This window comes from Curcuma longa, chromosome 9 (genome assembly GCF_044706935.1).
Source record: "Curcuma longa cultivar G26 ecotype Majalengka, Jawa Barat chromosome 9, ITB_CL_G26_1.1, whole genome shotgun sequence".
Taxonomy (NCBI): domain Eukaryota; kingdom Viridiplantae; phylum Streptophyta; class Magnoliopsida; order Zingiberales; family Zingiberaceae; genus Curcuma; species Curcuma longa.
This window is the reverse complement of record NC_133869.1, coordinates 7,212,201-7,231,294: the sequence shown is the minus strand read 5'-3', so window position 1 is coordinate 7,231,294 and position 19,094 is coordinate 7,212,201. Positions and strand designations below refer to the sequence as shown.

At 40.7% G+C, this 19,094-nt stretch overlaps 3 protein-coding genes and 1 pseudogene across 3 annotated transcripts; all 4 read left to right on the top strand.

The window, feature by feature from the left end:
* The first annotated feature begins 3,948 nt into the window (after window positions 1–3,948).
* On the top strand, window positions 3,949–7,462 carry LOC141834662 (phosphatidylglycerophosphate phosphatase PTPMT2-like). Its single transcript, XM_074721993.1, has 7 exons — window positions 3,949–4,077; window positions 4,150–4,470; window positions 4,822–4,944; window positions 5,254–5,347; window positions 5,992–6,074; window positions 6,200–6,289; window positions 6,493–7,462. Exons 2-7 carry the CDS (start codon window positions 4,279–4,281, stop codon window positions 6,997–6,999), a joined length of 1,089 nt encoding a protein of 362 aa, XP_074578094.1. The 5' UTR covers window positions 3,949–4,077; window positions 4,150–4,278; the 3' UTR covers window positions 7,000–7,462.
* Window positions 7,463–7,805: 343 nt separating this feature from the next.
* On the top strand, window positions 7,806–9,055 carry LOC141835405 (putative 3-hydroxyisobutyrate dehydrogenase-like 1, mitochondrial). Its single transcript, XM_074722861.1, has one exon. The coding sequence runs from the start codon at window positions 7,821–7,823 to the stop codon at window positions 8,904–8,906; it is 1,086 nt and encodes a 361-aa protein (XP_074578962.1). The 5' UTR covers window positions 7,806–7,820; the 3' UTR covers window positions 8,907–9,055.
* An 86-nt stretch (window positions 9,056–9,141) lies between these two features.
* LOC141835404 (uncharacterized) lies at window positions 9,142–10,741 on the top strand (annotated as a pseudogene).
* A 1,592-nt stretch (window positions 10,742–12,333) lies between these two features.
* On the top strand, window positions 12,334–18,889 carry LOC141834661 (lysM domain receptor-like kinase 3). The gene is made up of 11 exons (XM_074721992.1): window positions 12,334–13,054; window positions 13,854–13,937; window positions 14,312–14,596; window positions 15,255–15,400; window positions 15,477–15,566; window positions 15,668–15,773; window positions 17,067–17,218; window positions 17,297–17,394; window positions 17,470–17,617; window positions 18,289–18,396; window positions 18,462–18,889. The coding sequence occupies exons 1-11, from the start codon at window positions 12,460–12,462 to the stop codon at window positions 18,624–18,626; spliced, it is 1,977 nt and encodes a 658-aa protein (XP_074578093.1). The 5' UTR covers window positions 12,334–12,459; the 3' UTR covers window positions 18,627–18,889.
* The last annotated feature ends 205 nt before the right edge of the window (window positions 18,890–19,094 follow it).

Below are 19,094 nucleotides of genomic sequence, written 5' to 3'. Positions count from 1 at the left end.
CTTAGATTTTTTATTACATTTACTAATGTTTTTGTTATCATATAATAATCTGAAAGAAATTGTTCTCCCATTAAGAGATACAGACCCCTATTTATATAGGAGTTTATTGACCTATTCTATGAGATTTATTCTAATAAATATAACAGAAACTCTGCTCGGCGACGTACGTGTACACGAGCTCCCATCCACCCAATCCGATTCCTTCTTGCTACTGGATCCTTGAGGAAGCTAGCACCGCTGAGTTGGCCGGAAATCGGTGGCTGGAAGCTAGCGACGGCGAGGGTTTCTCCGCCGCTAGGAATCCTCTGTTCCCTGCAAATCTCGGTGAGTTACGGTCTCCTCAGCGGCCGAAGTCGGAAGAGGGGTTCTCTGAAGGCTTTAGAGTGAGCTCGAGGGATCAGTAACTTCATCAGCGCGAGGACACGAGCAACATTCCAGCTTGCAACGCAAATGTGACTCGAACACAGGTTTCTGCCGATTGAGGAGGGTTTCTTCGATCTTTAGAACTGTGGACGTGAGCAAGGAATTCAACCATCGCAGACTAGCTTTTTAAAGGATTTTTGGAACCAAGATTGGTTATCCGGCGGCTGCGCCACCACTGTTCATCTTCGTCCCCGCGAGAAGACCCTGCCCCGCGACGTACCAAACGGCGCAGTCCCGTCCACCCAAATCTTTTCCACGGTGTTCCTTGATCCTAGAGGAGTCTTTAGCCGGTTGATTGGGTGAATCCCAGCAGCTGGACGAGGCGCAAAGGAGAGGGTTTCTCCGGCGGGCAGCGACCCTGTTTCGGCGTGTTCCGGCCAACCTCAGCATAATCCGGTTCCGCAATCCTCCGAGGGGTTCTCCTAGGAGCGTGGAGCTTTCCTAAATAGTGATCAGATCGATCGGAGCAAGTTGAAGCACGGAATCCAGTTTTTGCAGCTTCAATGCCGCTGTGCCGAGCTCTGTTATCGCCAGGAGAGGGTTTCTTCGGTTTTTCCGGGTTCGAGCACGCGAACAAAACACCTCAGAAACCAGATTCAAGCCTCCAAGGGATTATCGGAGCCAGCATTGGTTATCCGGCGGCTGATTGACGACCAGCTGAGGAAAATCGAACGAGAAGAGAAGGATTGGATGCTTAATTTTACTGTTTTTTTCATTTCTGATTTCATTTTTCTTCATTTCTGATTTCTGAACTTTCAAATTCTGCAATGTTTCGGTTAATTCCATTTCTTAGCAACCTTGTCAATTTGATTATGTGGTTCATGGTTAGCTGTTGTTTGGTTTTGCCTAGTTTTAGATGCTTCGGTAGCTTGGTTTTAACCCATTACTGTAATTCCGAGTTGCTTGCTACTGTTCCGTGCCACTGAAAAACCTCTCCGTGCCAAATTCCTAGCTGTGCCAACCTTTGTTCTTGTTCTAGCATCTTGGACATTGGTTGTGTGTCATAAGTTAGGATAGGTTAGTTTAAATAGTTCCATTGCATTCTAGGATTTAGATGGTTGGTTTCAATAACTTGGAATTGTTTTGTTGCATTGTTTTGCATTATCCAAAAATTCGATTATTCACTCTTGTTATCAAATTGTTGAGTTCACTTAGTTTGCGCTAGAGTTAGTTTGCTTTAGGCTCCATTTTTAGACTAGACTTGCATTTTTGATTCATTTGCTCATTTTCGTTTACATTTCACTTAAAAACCTCAAAACCCCCATTTCATATGTGAAAACCCAAAAACACGACACAATAAGCTCAACTTAAGCAATTTTCTGCTAGTCCTTGGAAAAATACGACTCGAGGCCCCTATACTTCATTTATTTGAATTCATCATGGGTTTTCGATAAAATCTACAAATTTCAATTTGAAGCCCTATCGTGACACCTAGTTAAGGGCTTTTCAGAGACCTCACGCAGTCACGCCGATTGCAATTTCGGGCGGAAGAAGAAAAGGAAATGCTGCGAAGGGGAAGAGGAATCGCGCTGCAGGGGAAATCGTGGTTCGGGAGAGGAATTCCTAACGGGTTAACGGGTTTTAAACCCGAATTCCATTAATCCTATTTTTTTTCCTGTATTTTACAAAGACTGGGCCATGGCCTAGTTTGGCCAACTAGTAGCTCCGCCCCTGTCACCAACCACTGCAGTAAATAAGTTGATTGGGCAGGAAGGAGAGAGGAAGACGACGGACCCGCACAATGTTAGATTTGAGAGATGTCCTAAGACAATACGATCTCAACACACAATCCATGCGAACTCAAAAAGACACAATCCATGCGAACTCAAAAAGGCTACAAGAACAATAACAATAAGAGAGGGAGGTCAAGAGTAACTTAATTCAACCGATATTTTTTACCAAGAGATGAAAGGAGTAAGAGTGGAGATTAATTGAGAGTGCATGATGACCATGTTATATAGATTTATATGAAATATGTCACATCTTGATTAAGGAGAATATCTCTCAAAGAAAATCTCTTCAGAAGAGATGTCTCATCTAAGTAAGAAAAATGTTATTTCACTATCGTAGTAGTGAAAAATTATGTCATTTATCATCATACTGTATAATCAAATCGTATAAAAGGGGTAGGTTAACCATCCCCTTATGTGATCACCTATATTCGTCTGGCAGTGACATAAACAATTGGAGAGTCGGTTGAGTGTTAAGCAGGGCAGTGGGGAAAGGGAGACTAGTTGACAGAGAAGTCAATTGCCAAATTTCGAGTCGACTTGTTGAGTCGACTTGCACTGCCTTCCGAGTTGAACTCGGATGCTCAAGTTAAGCAAAATACCGAGCTAGGGCCATTAGGTCTAATGTCGAGTTGGGTGTGGGAGCCTGAGCTAATGCAAATTTGAACCGTCATCTACCCGACTTAATAGAGTACCGAGTCAAAGTTATCGAACTAAGATGTATGACCCGTTCAATCAGCTTTGAGAGTGTCGTCCTAGTCGGACGTGTTTTCAAATTAAGTCAAATCTTGACCTGTAGCTTGACCCGATCGTACTGACGCATAACATGGACCATTAGGAAGATGATTTAATGACAGTTTGTTTTTATCGAACCAGACGTAGAAAAGTATTATCTGTTGGATTATTAATAATTTAGCTAAACTGTAAAGATAAACTCATCGCGAATTGAGGATTGAGCTTAGTAAAAAATGAGCCCGATGGTCTAAATAATAAATTAGAAAGATAAACAATTAAGACCGACTCGGCCTTTGTCCGGTTCGTCGGCCGCATGCGAACGTTTTCTAATCCAATCCATTAATGCAAAGCACATGTTCAAGATAACGTACTTTTTTGGTTAAACAACGCGATTTAAGGTGTCCTAATGACCATTATGCCATATTTAATTGCTTCTTTTTTGCCATTTATTGCCATCGCTATCCGACTTTAAATCTTTAACGCCGCCGGGTTGATAGCGTGTTTAAACCTAATGCAAATTAATAATAATTATTATTATTTTGCCTAAAAAGGATTTTTGCCCGTGATCTACACGCTCTGAATGGCTAAAATCATTTAATTAAGTTTAAATTAATGATCATAAACAAAAATACTATTAAAGGGGTACGGCGGAGGAAAAAATGCTGACGTCGGAGAAGACGTGGAAGTGAGGGCCCAGGAAAAACTCATGCAGGGCCCACTTCCAGCAGGATCGACGACGTGGGAATTCCACCGCTGTCACATTTGTCCACGTGTGGGGCCCCACTCGATGATCTCGAAGCCTCGTCGCGTTGTCACCGCATCAACCGCAGGATGAAAGAGCGACGGCTCGATGCGATCCGGACGAACTCCAGTTCTCGTGTCTTTGAGGAATCTCGTACGTTATCGAAATCTTTATCATCCTGACCGTCGATTCACTCGACGGTCCGAAGTCGGTCTCGGTCTTACGGACGGTCTCTGGAAAAGCTGACGTGTTCCGCCATCGGGATCACGGGGTTTATATGCGCGTCTCTCCCATTGGCAACTCTGCCCACGCCTCCTGCTTTCTCGTCGGATTCCTGTCTCACCGCGTGGAGCAACAGATTGGACGCCGTGTGGAAGTTTCCCTGGCGAGTTGCTGGATTCCGGCCCCCCGAAATCGATTTCGCCATCCTCGCAGCTCCCGATCGAGGTACCTTTCGTCTGAATCGGTTGATTTGGCTGCCTCTAATGCTCTTCTCTTTCCTCCTTGGCGTCCGAAAAGAGGCCTTCGTTCGATCGGCGTTCGACTCTAATGATTAGAGCTTGTCCAGTGTTTTGAGGAGGATTAGTGTTGTGATTAAGCGGCTGCAAAGCGGAATCGACTAGGATTAGTGATTTGTTACAAGGGATTATGATTATGGGAATTGCGGAGTTTGGTGAGGGCAGAACGGACGAATGTGGCCGCCGCGAGATCGTGAGTATTAGGGCCAAGAAAGCGCTTGTGGGAGCGGGAGCACGGATTCTTTTTTATCCTACACTTGTCTACAATGTCCTTAGAAACAAGATACAGGCTGAATTTCGATGGTGGGATGAAATCGATCAGGTACGTTCTTTCCATTTATTATCTCAACTTTCCATTTTTTTAAAGCAATTGTGTTTCAGGTACGTTCTTTTTCTTTTTCTTTTTCTTTTCCCTTTGAGAAATCGGGATAAAAATCCCAAGGGTTCATTTAATGATTCAAGTGACAGGAAACGAAAGAAAACTAAATCTTCAGTCAGGATTAGTGTTAGAGAAATGTTATCTTTGGAACGATACAAAATCATGGGTGTAAAAATATAAACTACTCGATCTTTCTTTGTTTTCTGGGATTTTGATGTTGCTTTTGTTATATTTAGAGATTTTAACACGTTCAACTTCTTAAAAATTCGGTGAATTTGCTCTTTGTGGTGACAGCTTCTATTTCTGGGTGCTGTACCTTTTCCAAACGATATTCCTCGGCTGAAGCAGCTTGGAGTTCGAGGAGTCATTACCCTAAACGAACCATATGAAACTTTGGTTCCATCAAACATATATAAGGTACTGTTTGGATATGCACTTTCCTTCGTGTAATTACAACTTTTGTTTAATATTTGATACTTTTCGAGTTTACTCTCATATAAACAATTTCTGTTTCCCCTACATCTTTTTTTCCTGGTGTACTTACGATTTTATCATCCAAATCATTCAGACACAACTGAACTGACGATGTTATTGTATAATTAAATAAAACTTACTGTCTTGTATGTTGCAGCAGAATTTAAGAATTAGTTATTTAGGCCTTGTTTCTAATAGAGCATTATTTTTCCTCTTCATTTCTTTGAAATTGACTTTGTCCCTTCCATCCAGGTTCATGGAATCGATCACCTGGCGATTCCTACAAGAGACTACCTTTTTGCTCCTTCACCCGTTGATATATGCCGAGCTGTTGATTTCATCCATAGTAAGTTTTTTCTTTTATTAATACCTATTTCTATAGCAGCAACAACATAAATGTTTTAATGCAAAATATATCTAACTATTGTAATGGTCTCTTGTTTACGAGGATTGGTTGCTTATGTCAAAGAAGAGGTTTTCTTGCTTGTCCAAACATCGTGCGAAATAAAAAAACTTCCTAGAGCATATTTGGCACATCCATGCTCAATGTTTTTTTAGTCGTGGAAGATCTGTTTTGTGTTTTGTGGTTTATTTATAATTTCTTCATTGGAGAACGTTGAATTTCAAGTTTCAACAATTTAGTTATTTTCTAGTACGCTAATATCTCCTATTGAGAAAAGCAATCACTTCCTTAATATGGTTAAGGTTTGAGTTGGAATGATAAGGCTAACATACTGGTATTAAGCAAGGGTGGATTGCTTTATAACATGCTCTGTTATAAAGCTAGGTCATATTGTTTTTAGAACTGGTTTTTGTTTCTCAGTTCCTAGGTCTTGCTGTACCAACTAACTTGAACAATCCAAAATCAACAATTAAACTAATCCCTATCAGCCTATCAAGTCTGGTTTTGGAAACATTGATCACTGCTTGCTATCATGGTTCCAATTCTTCTCTCCATTGAAAAATCATATAAGTGACTTCTATTTTCAGGGAATGCATCTCACGGGAGAACCACATATGTTCACTGCAAGGCAGGAAGGGGGCGTAGTGCCACCATTGTTCTCTGCTATCTGGTAATTAAATTTAAGGCATATGGCCTATCTTTTATACATATCAAGTGTCTGGCTTGTGAATCAACATAACTAGTTTACTTGTTATAATATGTGAGTGTGATACATTCTTTACTGTAACTTTGCAGATTGAATATAAGAACATGACACCTATGGCTGCTCTTGAATATGTGCGCTCTAGAAGGCCTCGAGTCTTGTTGGCTCCTTCTCAGTGGCAGGTATGAAATTAGTTTCAATTTTCACGTAACTAAATTTATTGTTTTTTTTTAAAGATGCATTAAAGATCAAAATGGTATACAATCAGTGCATGTTTTCTACTTTACAACATGTTTTTGGAGAGTTCACGCTCCATAACTTGATGTGCAATGTATCAATTTAATTGATTTCTTGTCCGCTTGTGTTGTTCATAACAATTTACCAGGCTGTTGAAGCTTATAACAAGAACAAGCTGGAGTTTCCTGCGATCCAAAGCCCAAAGCCTAAGCATTTACAAACTGGAGATGTTGGAACTATCAGTCCGATGGACTCACCTAGTCCACTCAAAGAAGATTGTTTGATAACTGAGGAAGATCTAGAGGGATATGAAAGTTTTCTGGATGTATATGACGAGGACACCACCTCATGCCCTTTTGAAGAAGATGGAATTTTGATAACTGACACAGATTTAGAAGGGTGTGAGACCTTTGTGGATGCTTTGGATGAGAGCAATACTTCATGTTTTCCTGATGATGAAATTTTGATAACTGAGGCAGACCTGGAAGGGTATGAAACCTCTGTGGATGCTTGCAACAAAAACAGCATCTCATCAGATCAGATTAACCAACCCTTGCCAGTGATGAGGAAGCTTTCATGCTTCTTTGCTTCCATTAAGTTGTCTGACCTACCAGTTTCTAGGCGACATCCTCACATCCATATAGTTAGTTCGTGATACAACAATCCGATTTGATTTTCATGTATGTGATAAATCAAAAGAAAAGCATGGTCTGCGATAATGGAATCAGTAAAAAGGTCTCAGAAGATAGTAGAGAGATTGTCGGCCACTCTGATTGAAATTTTTGGTTGCCTAGGTGTTTTCACTACATTCAATTTTTGTAGTCTAAATTTTTATATTTGTTTGATGAGGGTTTGCTTTGTATTTCAGTTAGAAATCTCATACAAGTTTGTAGAAAATACAGTATAAATTGTGAGAAGTCATATCCAAGGATGGTCGACAGTGGTCCTGACCTCCAATAAATATTTTGCTGAGAGTCTATTACAAGGTGCAGCTCTGGAGATTCGATGATCTGAGAAACTCACCGAGAACATGTGATAAGGTCCCGGACTCCAAAGGCTCAGTAGTCATGTTAAATTTTAAGAATAAAGTTATCATAGTTGAAGGACAAAGAATCAAGAGAAAGGATCAACATGTATCGACAAGGATCAAATTCTATGTTCGACAAGATCATCTCTCTTTGTTCTTGGCTGAACAACTGAGGTTAATAGTTTCTTTACCCTTTCAATGTTAGTCCTAAAAATGTTTCAATGCAATAAAATAAGATTGCACCTGCAGCTCAGAAGCGAAAGGAACAAAATCAGAGGGCAAAAACGACATCACAAAATATTTTCATATTTTCATAATTTTAAATTAAATAAAACGATTTTATATTCTCTTTAAAAAAGAAAGCTACAAGCTGATTTGGCCCGCAACTTACCACAGATCGAGTTCGACGTGTTGGGATTTCTCAGCCGTCCGATCATGATGTACTTCCCATGGATGGAGTCAAGTTGGGTCTCTGTAGCTCCGCTCCTACTAGGGTTCCTGCCTGGCCGATGCCCTTTCTCCTCCCGGTGCTCCTCCGCCGTCTGCGCCGCCCGCCTGCAGGTCTACGCTGCCATATTTTCACCATGGCCGGACTTCTATCTTCGGAAAAAGTCGTGACACCGAGTACTACGCGGATCGGTTGGATCGGGACAGGCGTCATGGGCCGGTCTATGGCTGGTCATCTCCTCTCTGCCGGCTACTCGCTGACCGTTTTCAACCGGACCCCCTCTAAGGCCCAGCCCTTGCTGGACCGAGGCGCTAAGCTAGCTGGCTCCCCAGGCGACGTTGCACGCGCCAGTGATGTCGTCTTTCTCATCGTCGGCTATCCCTCCGACGTCCGCCGTGTCGCCCTCGATCCATCTGAAGGAGTGCTTTCTGGCTTGGCTCCTGGCTCGGTCCTCGTTGACATGACCACAAGTGACCCTGCCCTAGCCGCCGAGATCGCCGATGCTGCTCTAGCGGTGTCTTGTGCGGCTGTGGATGCTCCAGTATCGGGTGGCGACCGTGGGGCCCGCACCGGAACTCTCTCCATATTCGCCGGAGGCGACAAGTCCGTCGTCCAGAAGCTTGAGCCGCTGTTCGGTTGTATGGGCACGGTAACCTACATGGGACAACCAGGGCAAGGCCAGAGAACAAAGCTTGGGAATCAGATCGCAATTGCATCAACAATGGTGGGGCTGGTGGAAGGGATGGTGTATGCCCACAAGGCTGGGCTCGACGTCGAGAGGTGGATGGACGCAATATCTACGGGCGCAGCTGGGTCAAAGTCGCTCGAACTATACGGAAAGAGGATCTTGAAGAGGGACATGGAGGCTGGGTTCTACGTACACCACTTTGTGAAGGATCTTGGCATTTGCTTGAAGGAATGTCAGAGCATGGGACTAGCATTGCCAGGTTTGGCGTTGGCGCATCAGCTATATGTCTCACTCATGGCTCACGGAGAGGGAGAACTAGGGACTCAAGCACTAATTTTGGCCATTGAACGACTCAACAATACCCGTTTGGCAGGAGAGCCAAACACACACTCGGCATGAACTCTGGTACTGGAGTTAAATCATTTCCTTGCTTTTAGCCTAATCTTATTCCTTGATATTTATTCTCTAGTTCATCAGTATGTGTTTGTTTGAATGCTTATGTGATTCCTGTTTAATAGTTTCAAACCATCTTCCTGTTTCTCTCAATATTATCTGCTGGTTTGGGTGCAATTTACTTGGTAATAATGTTATGTAATTACACTGTCTTTGAAATGAAGACTATTGTTCCAGTTTTCGTTCCATTTTTACTCAATTCTTTGTTAGGATATATTTCTGTCTATCACATTTCCTCAACTATCTTATTGGATGGTCTGTCATTGTTACACTTATGTGGCATCGCCTAGCTCGAATTGTCCACCTTCCGCTACTATCTCAGGTAGGTTCTAAGACCTCTCGCTCATCTCGATCCCTTCAACCATGTACCAGTGCAACCTTGCCAATGCCTCGGCGATGCCTTTCATCTCCAAGATATCAAAACTAAGAAACCACCGCCAAATGGTATCAATTTGAGAGTTTCATTGCAGAATACCAGGAAGCAGAAGCATTCTTGATGTCAGAAGTTTTTTGCGCCACTTTGGGTCACAAGGAAGCGAGCCACTGCCTTGGATAGTGGCGTCTTATGGAAATAGGGACGGAAGCGGGTACAAGAAAGGGCACCGGCTAGAGCAAAGTGCTCTTCTTGGGCAGAGGCTGCGGAGAGATTTCTTGCTAGAGATGAGTAAGGCATTGCTAAGAAAGACACCATCATTGCAGAGGAGGAAGATTTAGAGGTCGAACCTGTTGAAGGCCCAAGGTAGGAGAAGATTAAGAACAGGTACCCAGGTGTCATTAGACAAGGGTCTCAGTTTGAGAAACAGAAGAACCTATACTGAAGTAAAGGATGTGAGTTGGGAAAGAAAGCCAGTTAAAGGTGCTGAGGAACCTCAGTTTGAAAATATGAAGGTTCGTCGGTGGAATAAGCAGGACAATTGGTGTAGGAAGACATGGAAAGAGGCGACTGAATCTTCCGTGCCCAAAATGGTAGGCCAGAGTGTTTATGGTGTTGGTCCAGTCCTTGCTGCATAGATGGCAGAAAGAAGGGAGTTTTATGCTCTTCATGTTCAGGAAAGATTGGACTGGAGTGGAAACAACAAGAAAAAGGACAAGAAAGCAGTCGAGAAGGTAGGCTTGAAATTTGTAGAAGCCTCCAAGCATGACCTCAATATGGTTGTTGATAACAGACCTCATCCAGGATTGATTCTTGATGCTTCTCCATAGGAAATGGTGAACATAAGGGAACTGGATTCTGTGATGCCGGAAGTCAGAAAATCTCTTCTTTGGCTTGCTCTAGATGAGGTGACAGACCCACAGAACTTAGGGGGCCATCATCAGGTCAGTTTATTTCTTTGGAGCAGAAGGGGTGTTCCATGTGCAAAGAATTCAGCTCCTTTAAGTGGTGTAGTAAGCAAAACCAGCGCTGGTTCCCTTGAACTGATTGAACTTTTGCCCTTGAACTGATTGAACTTTTGTCTTGCAAGAACATGACGCAGTTCTTGTCATCATCAGCTGAGAATGGTTGTCGTGTTCTTGGTGGATCAGTCTCTTCTAAAGCTGTACCCTGATGAAATTGGGGTGCCTACAATTCTTGTCTTGGGTAGTGAAGGCAGCATATGATGGAACACCTGAAGTAGATGTCGACGAAAAGGATCAGGTGCTTCTATACCAATTGATTGAAAAGAATATGCATGATGTGCCTAAAGAGTTAAATAATGGATTGATATGAAGTTCTGCCAGTTAGTTTGATCTTTGGAAAACTGTTCATTTATCGTACAGGTACATGAACATATCAATCACGAGGCCTAAAAAATTGTTGATTAAATATTAGTTTTCCAATTAGTTATTTGATCTATCATGTTTTCCTTCTGATTGCATAATCAGTTTGTTCATGATTACTTGTTTGAATCTTCTGTTCATTGATCATGTTTTCTAGTATGATTGATTGCTTTTACGTATGGCAGCAGATGGCGACCTAGTCTTATATCATGTACCATTAAGCTAATGTTCTTAATGTTGCGGATATTGTCTACCATGTGGGTTCTACACTAATGTCACATAATGATCCTGCAAAGAAAATTTTGGTACGTTTGGATTCTGCTAAGATCGAGGAATCCCTTTGGCCTACCATGCTCTTGCGAGGTGTAAACTGTAAAGCATGCCAATAATGATCTTGAGCGAGTTCATGATTTTCAGATTCACAAATTCTTGTGTAATAATTTACTTAGTGAAGGGCTTTCTTTCTGTTCGGTCGTATTTGTATCTCTAAAGAAATGTCTCACTGTTCAGAAATGTGTCTCAGTTCACCATCTCTGCTCCCGGACCTAACTACCGTTGTCCTTTATGTCTCTTCACTCGGCATTGATCCACCTAATCGCCGCACCGGATCTGTTTGTTCCATTGATCATCAAAAGGACCAAATCCACTATCCATCTTGCAGACTTTAGCTGGCTTTCAAAGAGCCAGTCAAATGGATACAACAGTGTCCCAACGAGCCTCCATGAATACCTACGGGACCCATCGCACCTACCCTCCACCCATCTGCTCACATGCCCTTGTTTACTTGTTAGTGTGCACTCCAAAGCAGAATAAATAATTTCATGCCCATCATTTTGATAATTATCGCGATGCACTGCACAAATCGATATGATTGCTATTTGCAGGAGACAGAGAGGCCATTTTCCAGCCGGAAGCCACATGTTCAGGGTCCCTTTCTCCTCTGCCTTTATGTCTTTATCATCTTCTTTCTCCATCTTCTTAAACAAGGCCACCACCGGCTTTCGACCGGCGATTAACCGGCAACCGGAGACGGTGGGTTTTTTTCTTCTTCTTTTTCTTTCAATTTAGCGTTTATTATTAATCTTCCTACACGTGTGGGGTTCTCGGCCGACGGGAGACACATGCCTTCCCACGTGCGACGACGTCTCCCATCTAGTTCTCGATTTGACAGTGCGGGCCGTGGCATCCGACGGCCACCTCGTGACGATCTCTGCAGAATGGACGGTTAATGTTCATCGAGAAATCTCGGCTTTTAACGGTTAAAAAAACTTCAAAGGTTTCGATTCGACGGCTCAGATGCCATCTGCCAGCTGCAGGCCACCGCATCCGAGGTCAGCGTTATATTCAATTGCTGGGTTTTTTTTTTCGCGGCTTCTAGTGCAGATTGACCGTTCTGCCCTCTATGCGATATGCAAGGTAACATATTGAATGTGGCAGGGGGTAACTTCGTAATATTGATGAAGAATCCAGGGTAGAATAGGCATAGCAACTCCCTACTGTTTTCTCCATTTGCTATACACTGACAGCACACACTTGTTGCAGTGAGAAAGAGAGCGAGCTTGGGGCTTGGGATTCCGTTTTCCCCTTCCTCTCTCTCTCTCCGTCTCTCCCTCCTCCGATCTTTCCTTTCCCCTACTCTTCTGCTCTTGAATTCGATCCGCCACTTCTGATCGAAGATCGTTGATTTTCTCCATTTTCTTTGAATTCTTGGTTCCAAAATTGGTTCCCTTCCCGTGCTGCAATGGCGTTGATCTCGATCTCGCTCGCCGTTTCGATTCTGTTGTTGGTCGATGCTGTTCCCTCGGCGTCCTCGACGGGGCCGCTTAATTGCTCTGACGTGGCCCGCGTTTGCACCTCCTTCCTCGCCTTCAAGGCGGGTCGACGTCCCGACCTCGCCCAAATCCAGAGCATGTTCGACGTCTTCCCCGAGGACGTCACCGTCGACGAGGGCAGCAGTCCCGGGTACGTCTTCGTGCGCAAGAACTGCTCCTGCCTCGCGGACAAGAAGTATCTCACTAACACCACTTTCACCGTGCGGGAGGAGACGAGCTCGGTGTACCTGGTGGTCGACCAGACCTATGGGGGGCTCGCCTTCCTGCCCAACGTGACCCAGCGGTTCGCACGCTCCAGAGCTGTCATCTCCCTCCACTTACTCTGCGGGTGCTCCAGCGGGCTGTGGAATTATCTGATGAGCTACGTGATGGAAAAGGGAGACTCGATCGCGTTACTGTCGAGTAAGTTTGGGGTTAGCATGGACAGTATTGAGACTGTGAATGGCATGTCCGGTCCGAATGGTGTTGTCGTTGGAGACGTCTATTACATCCCACTGAACTCTAGTAAGCACCGTTTTCCTTCCTTTTTTTTTTTGTATTATTGTACTACACGATCATCATTTTTCTATCAAATAGATAAATTCCTTATTGAATCAGTTCATGAATCACTTAATTATATAATGGAAATGTGTTGTCAGTCATAACCAGTTAAACTATAGCCTGGATGAACTCCGGGGACTGTGGAGGATGAAGACCATAAAGTCAACTTAAAGAAGAGAGAGAGAGAGAGTGAGAGGAGAGAGAGATTTGGTGGATTAAATACTTGCAGGGAAACTGGGAAGATGAGCATAAGTTTTGAGGGACGAAAACTTCTATATAGGTTATATTACAAAAATATTTCTGATACTTTGACCTACCTTATAAAGAAATGTTTAGATTTATTTCACTTTCTTTAAAAAACTATACCTGTCTATTTTTTTTTCCCAAATAAGTTGAGGTATGGTACCGTCTATGTCTTGTTTAGTTTACATAACACGTTATTGCAGATTTTCTTTAATTTGTTACATAAATATTGGTCCGCCTCAGAACTCATCTGCTCAAGACCAGACAGAAAACCAGTTTAGAAGAAAAAAATGATTAAACTTCCTCATTTACATTCGTTCAAGAAGGCAACTCAAAAGGCTTGGTGCTTTTTTATATATAAATAATTCCAATTTACCATCTTTGCAAGGAAACAAGGCCTTATTGATCTATTTCCATTGTGCTTTTTTTTCGCCATTTATAATGTTTCTCTACTTACATTTGCCACATTTTGTTTTAGTTAGCTGATACTTCAGGCTTCATGCTTTTTGCCTTTTTGTAGTTCCTGGCTTGCCTTATTCTGTAGATAATGAACCCTCTCCTTCTCCTGTACCCACTTCATCAGAAACATCTGTTACATTCTCAGGTATGATCTAATTGTTTATCTTTTGTATGTGTTTTTCTGGTCAATTCAGCGCAAAATGCATATTCCTTTCAAGTTTATCCTTGGTAATTTAGTAGTTGTTTGGATGAAGATATATTAGATACACCATGCTATTAGTTTCCTTCCATTGATTCTGAAACTTGTTCTCTTTCATTGTTTAAATGAATATAATTGATGATTCCTTGTTTTTCTTGTGTATTTTTATAACCAAAATGAACTTCACCAGAAATTTCTTATCACTACTAGTCTTTTTTTAATCCTTCCTTCCCTAAGAAAAGAAGAAAAAAAACTCATTCGTTCACTTGGAATGTCCCAATTGTGAAACTGTTCCTGAATTAAATATTATGTTCCTGCAGGCAATTCTATGCATAATTCTGCTGGATTCCCTTATGGGTGGGTTTTCGGGAGTATGGGTGCTTCTCTACTTCTTGTAATTTTGGTTTTATTTTCATTTCTTTCTTTCAAGTCCTTCCATTCAAGGAGTCAAACAAAAGATCCTGAAAGATCAGTATCTCATAAGTTCCACATCCTCCGGAACACTAGTTTCTGTTATTCTTCAGGAAGGTTCCTCTGTTGCAATTCTGGAAATACAAAGGCATCGACAGGGGATGCAGGAAGTCACCATGCTAATATTCCCAAAGGTTTGCTTGCCATCCATTTTCATTCTACTTGAGATCCGAACATAATGGTTTAAGCTTTTCCCCTACCATTATTTATGGGTGTTCTAAAGAACTAATTAGATTTATATGTACTGGTGATTCTACAAAGATGTGGAAAACTAATTTGTTTCTGGAAAAAACTTTCAAATGACTTTGCTCAATATCAACTGAAACACAAGAAACTTGATACCTAGCTTTCTGTTAATGGTGGTGGATGTTGAGGTCATATTTACTTTGCTAGTGTAGTTTCCACCAAGAGTGAAAATTAAATAAAGATTTGAAGAGCCGGTTGGATTGCAATTATCTCCACATCAATATGTCCTTTGACGAATACTCAGAATCTTTAAATCAGCAAAAAAGATGTTTGTAGTTAAACTTTTTCTTTGTAACTGCTGATACAGATACTAGAGATAATACCTTGGTTTATATATGTGATTCACATGCTTATTGCTGTAATATTTGGATAATAGATCATAAGCTGTCTGTTGGAGGTTCTGCCTCAGGAATAATCCAAAGTACATTTTTCTGTTTGTAATTTGACTCTAACCCACTGACGTTTAACCTTGCACTTTCTTGTGCTCTCTTCTATTTTTCCCCCATTATTTGTGTAGAATAATAAGTATGACTTTTTGTCCTTCAGGCATGGCGGGTGATGCACTTGACATAGAGAAACCAATTGTTTTCAAGCACGAAGAAATATTTTCTTCTACGGATAACTTTTCTGATTCAAATCTACTGGGTCATGGTCAATATGGTTCTGTCTATTATGGGGTCCTTCGGGACCAGGTTAGTAGGGCTAGCTTCCAAGAAAAATTTGAACTTCTAGCATGGCTATATTTTAATTGGTTATTATGACGTTTAGGAGGTTGCAATAAAACGAATGGCAGCTTTGAAAACAAAGGAATTTATGGCTGAGGTGAAAGTACTCTGCAAGGTCCATCATGCTAGTCTGGTAAAACTCTTTAAAACACAAGAACAATACTTCTTTAGTCCGCATTAAGTGGATTCTATTTCTTTAATGTTTTTTTTCCATTTTAATTCACTTTTGTCAAGGTAGAATTGATTGGTTATGCTGCAAGTGATGAGGAGCTGTTCCTGATATATGAGTATGCTGAGAAGGGTTCGCTCAAGAGTCATCTTCATGATCCACAAACCAAGGGTATGATCTCAACATCACGCACTCCTTAATACAGATAAGATAAAATGACTTAATTTGAGTAATAGAATTCCTGATGGTACTTCTTAAATGTGAAAAACTTGTTTCTTTTGTCTAGTTCAATTGTATCTAGCAGATCCCATTTCTTCTTTCACATAACATCGTGAACATGGAAATGAGAATTTTTTAGGTATTATTGGTTGTAAACATGGAGTTTGTTTCTGAGAAAATATTTCATTGTGGTGCTGAAAGGGATTATGGATAGAAAATAAATAATGGAGCAATTCTACAATTTAGAGGTGGTTCTCCCTTGCTCTAATTCAGTCCTTTTATCATACAAAAGGTAGATATGCCTCCCTAGTTAATTATTGCTCCTTGACCATTCATTATAATCTTTTAAGATAAACCTCTGCTTAAGAGGTCCAGTGATACTTTATAGGATAATTTGTGTGGTCATGTTGCAATAATTGAAAAACATAATTATTGAAGAGTTGTCGGAAAAAGATACCACAAATTTTGTGGTTAGGAAACTGAAAAAGAGGGAAGGGGAAAGGTTAGAAGTGGAAAATAGTAAGCCAAAACATGATGCACGGAAGCTGGACCTTGCCCCAGTGTGGATGTCCTGACCAAAATTTTGTAAATGGCTGTGCTCTTGAAAATGAAAACTTGGACAAGTATGATAGTAGCTGAAGTTCAACATAAATAAATGGTCTAACATGCTGACTGTTTTAACTTTTTAACTTCTAAAAGATAGTGATGTGCCCAGACACTCTCTATTGCTGAGGCATCTTCATTGGCAACTTTTCTTTGAAGATTACTTAGGTTGGACATTGGATTGCTGGTTGCATATTCGGTTGGAACTAGGAAAGTATCCATATGGCTGAAATTCTTGCAAATTTTAAAGCCTTGATACAAAATAATTAACGATGCCGTGTTTTCAGTTACAGTAGTAGTGCCCTAGTATGAAAGCTATAATACATATAGCAGGCCAGACCTTATCAATTCCAGATTGTAAGCAATTCTATTTTTGGATATTCTGCTTAATTTTTTATCAAAGAATGTGGATAAGCTAAATAATCATCCGCAATGTTTATTCTTATCAATTTTAATTTGATGCTACTTACATTTAATGAGTCATGGAAATATGTCTTATTTTCTTGTTAGGTTCTTAACGTAATTGTTGCACAACAATGAAAAAAACTTTTCTGATAAACATGTTAAAGTCTGTCTGGCTAACCTGCCTATGATTTCGTGTATATTTTTCATGACAAATTTTACTTCTGATTTGATTTTTAGGGAATACATCACTATCTTGGATATCTAGGGTTCAAATTGCACTTGATGCTGCCAGAGGACTGGAATATATTCACGAGCATACCAAGAACCATTATGTTCATCGAGACATCAAGACAAGCAATATTCTACTTGATGGTTCTTACAGAGCTAAGGTTCATCCTAACTCGTAGCATTGCCAATTATATTTTTGTTCTTTGGACATTAACATGGTGCACTCTTCCTCCATATAGATCTCAGACTTCGGGCTCACAAAACTTGTTGCATCAACAATTGATGGTGAAGCTTCTACTACTAAGGTTGTTGGGACTTTTGGTTATCTAGCTCCAGAGTAAGTAGATGAAGGAACATTTTAGCAGTTCTTATAAGATTAGTTAACAAGTACTAATTTTATGATCTGTCTCAGATACTTGCATGATGGTCTTGCCACCACAAAAAGTGATGTTTATGCATTTGGGGTTGTCATTTTTGAGTTAATATCTGGCAAGGAGGCAATAACAAGGACAGAAGGAATACTTCGGGCAAACCCTGAAAGACGTTCATTAGCATCTGTGGTAAGCATTCATTTTCTTATTCATCTTTTGAAGCTAAAACCTTTAATTGTTAATTACCATTTAGCTGAATTACTGGACTCGTATCAGTTGCTTCCAAATGATAATTCAACCTTTAAATATCAATGGTTTTGCTGAATATGCTGTTAGAATGCTAGTTCTTTCAGCCCATACAGATGCTGCAGGCATTTCTTACTAGATATTCCACTTGATCTACTAAAATGAAAGAGTACCTGTCAGGGTAAATGAATTCAATCTATCTCATTTTCATTCAAATAAATTAATTGCAAGCTAAATTTTTTATGTATGCTTGTCAGTCCCAATTCAAGAAATACTAATAAAATAAAAGAGGACAACAAGTAGCACTCCTTTGTATTAAATTCATTAGCATCGTATTAACTTTTTTATACTTAACTCGTCCTTTTTGCCGTCTCACTCTAATCCATTAGGGGCTCCTCTACCATTGATATGACATATGGATTAGGTGACTATGCTTAGGATATACTCTCGATATACTCTCGTTTTCAGGGCAACCTCGCCTTTGTATTTTAAGTTGGACTCGAACCTTCTTTTGAACTTAAACACGTGTATTAGAGATTTTTACACTATTGATTCTGCTAGCAGTTAATTACTTTTAAGCATTTTCTTACCTCTAGTCCACTGAAATATTCCAGATGTTAAATGCACTGAGAAACTCTCCAAATTCAATGAGCATGGAGAGCCTGAAAGGTTATATTGATCCCGCTTTGATGGATCTGTATCCCCATGATTGTGTCTACAAGGTAAGTTCAGACAAGCCACCTATTCATTCTCAAGTTTCAAAATAGCTCATTTCTCCGAAACTCAGATGGCAATGTTGGCAAAGCAATGCGTGGATGAAGATCCTATCTTACGGCCAGATATGAAGCAAGTGGTGATCACTCTCTCCCAAATTTTGTTATCCTCCATCGAGTGGGAGGCTACGTTGGCCGGGAACAGCCAAATCTTTAGTGGCCTTGTCCAAGGAAGGTAATTAGTCGAACCCTTTGAATAAAAGAAAAAGAGAAAAAAAAAATCCTTTTCTAGCTCAATGCTTTGGGTTTTTTTTATAAAAAATTGTGTTCCCAAGTGTTGACCTGAGTTGTGTATATGGTCACCCTTTGTGTGTTGTGGGTTGTTGATTAAATATTTAGCTATGTTCTATGAACATGTATTGATTTGGGATGAATATGACTAGATGTGAATTTTGTTTCAGATGAATGCATTAATAATTTGTTAAATTGTTCCTAAATTAGATGTGGCTTGCTTCTCTTCTCTTTTTGAATACCATATGAACTCATATTATATCATTGAGTGCTTAAATGAACTATTTAGCTTTCTCTGGCATGCGTGACGTATTATTCAAGGCGTAAATACTCCGAACAAAATTAATAAAAATATTCTTATGATTGATCTTGCCTAGATATATACTCAATTGTTAACAACTTAGAAAGTTGTTACG

Excerpts from the sequence above, each read along its gene's own strand:
- LOC141834662 (XM_074721993.1), top strand. The coding sequence starts at position 4,279 with ATGATTATGGGAATTGCGGAGTTTGGTGAGGGCAGAACGGACGAATGT. Across the intron at positions 6,075-6,199 it reads CCATTGTTCTCTGCTATCTG|ATTGAATATAAGAACATGAC; the intron begins GTAATTAAATTT and ends GTAACTTTGCAG. Across the intron at positions 6,290-6,492 it reads TGGCTCCTTCTCAGTGGCAG|GCTGTTGAAGCTTATAACAA; the intron begins GTATGAAATTAG and ends ACAATTTACCAG.
- LOC141835405 (XM_074722861.1), top strand. The coding sequence starts at position 7,821 with ATGGATGGAGTCAAGTTGGGTCTCTGTAGCTCCGCTCCTACTAGGGTT.
- LOC141834661 (XM_074721992.1), top strand. The coding sequence starts at position 12,460 with ATGGCGTTGATCTCGATCTCGCTCGCCGTTTCGATTCTGTTGTTGGTC. Across the intron at positions 14,597-15,254 it reads CCATGCTAATATTCCCAAAG|GCATGGCGGGTGATGCACTT; the intron begins GTTTGCTTGCCA and ends TTTGTCCTTCAG. Across the intron at positions 18,397-18,461 it reads CCCATGATTGTGTCTACAAG|ATGGCAATGTTGGCAAAGCA; the intron begins GTAAGTTCAGAC and ends TCCGAAACTCAG.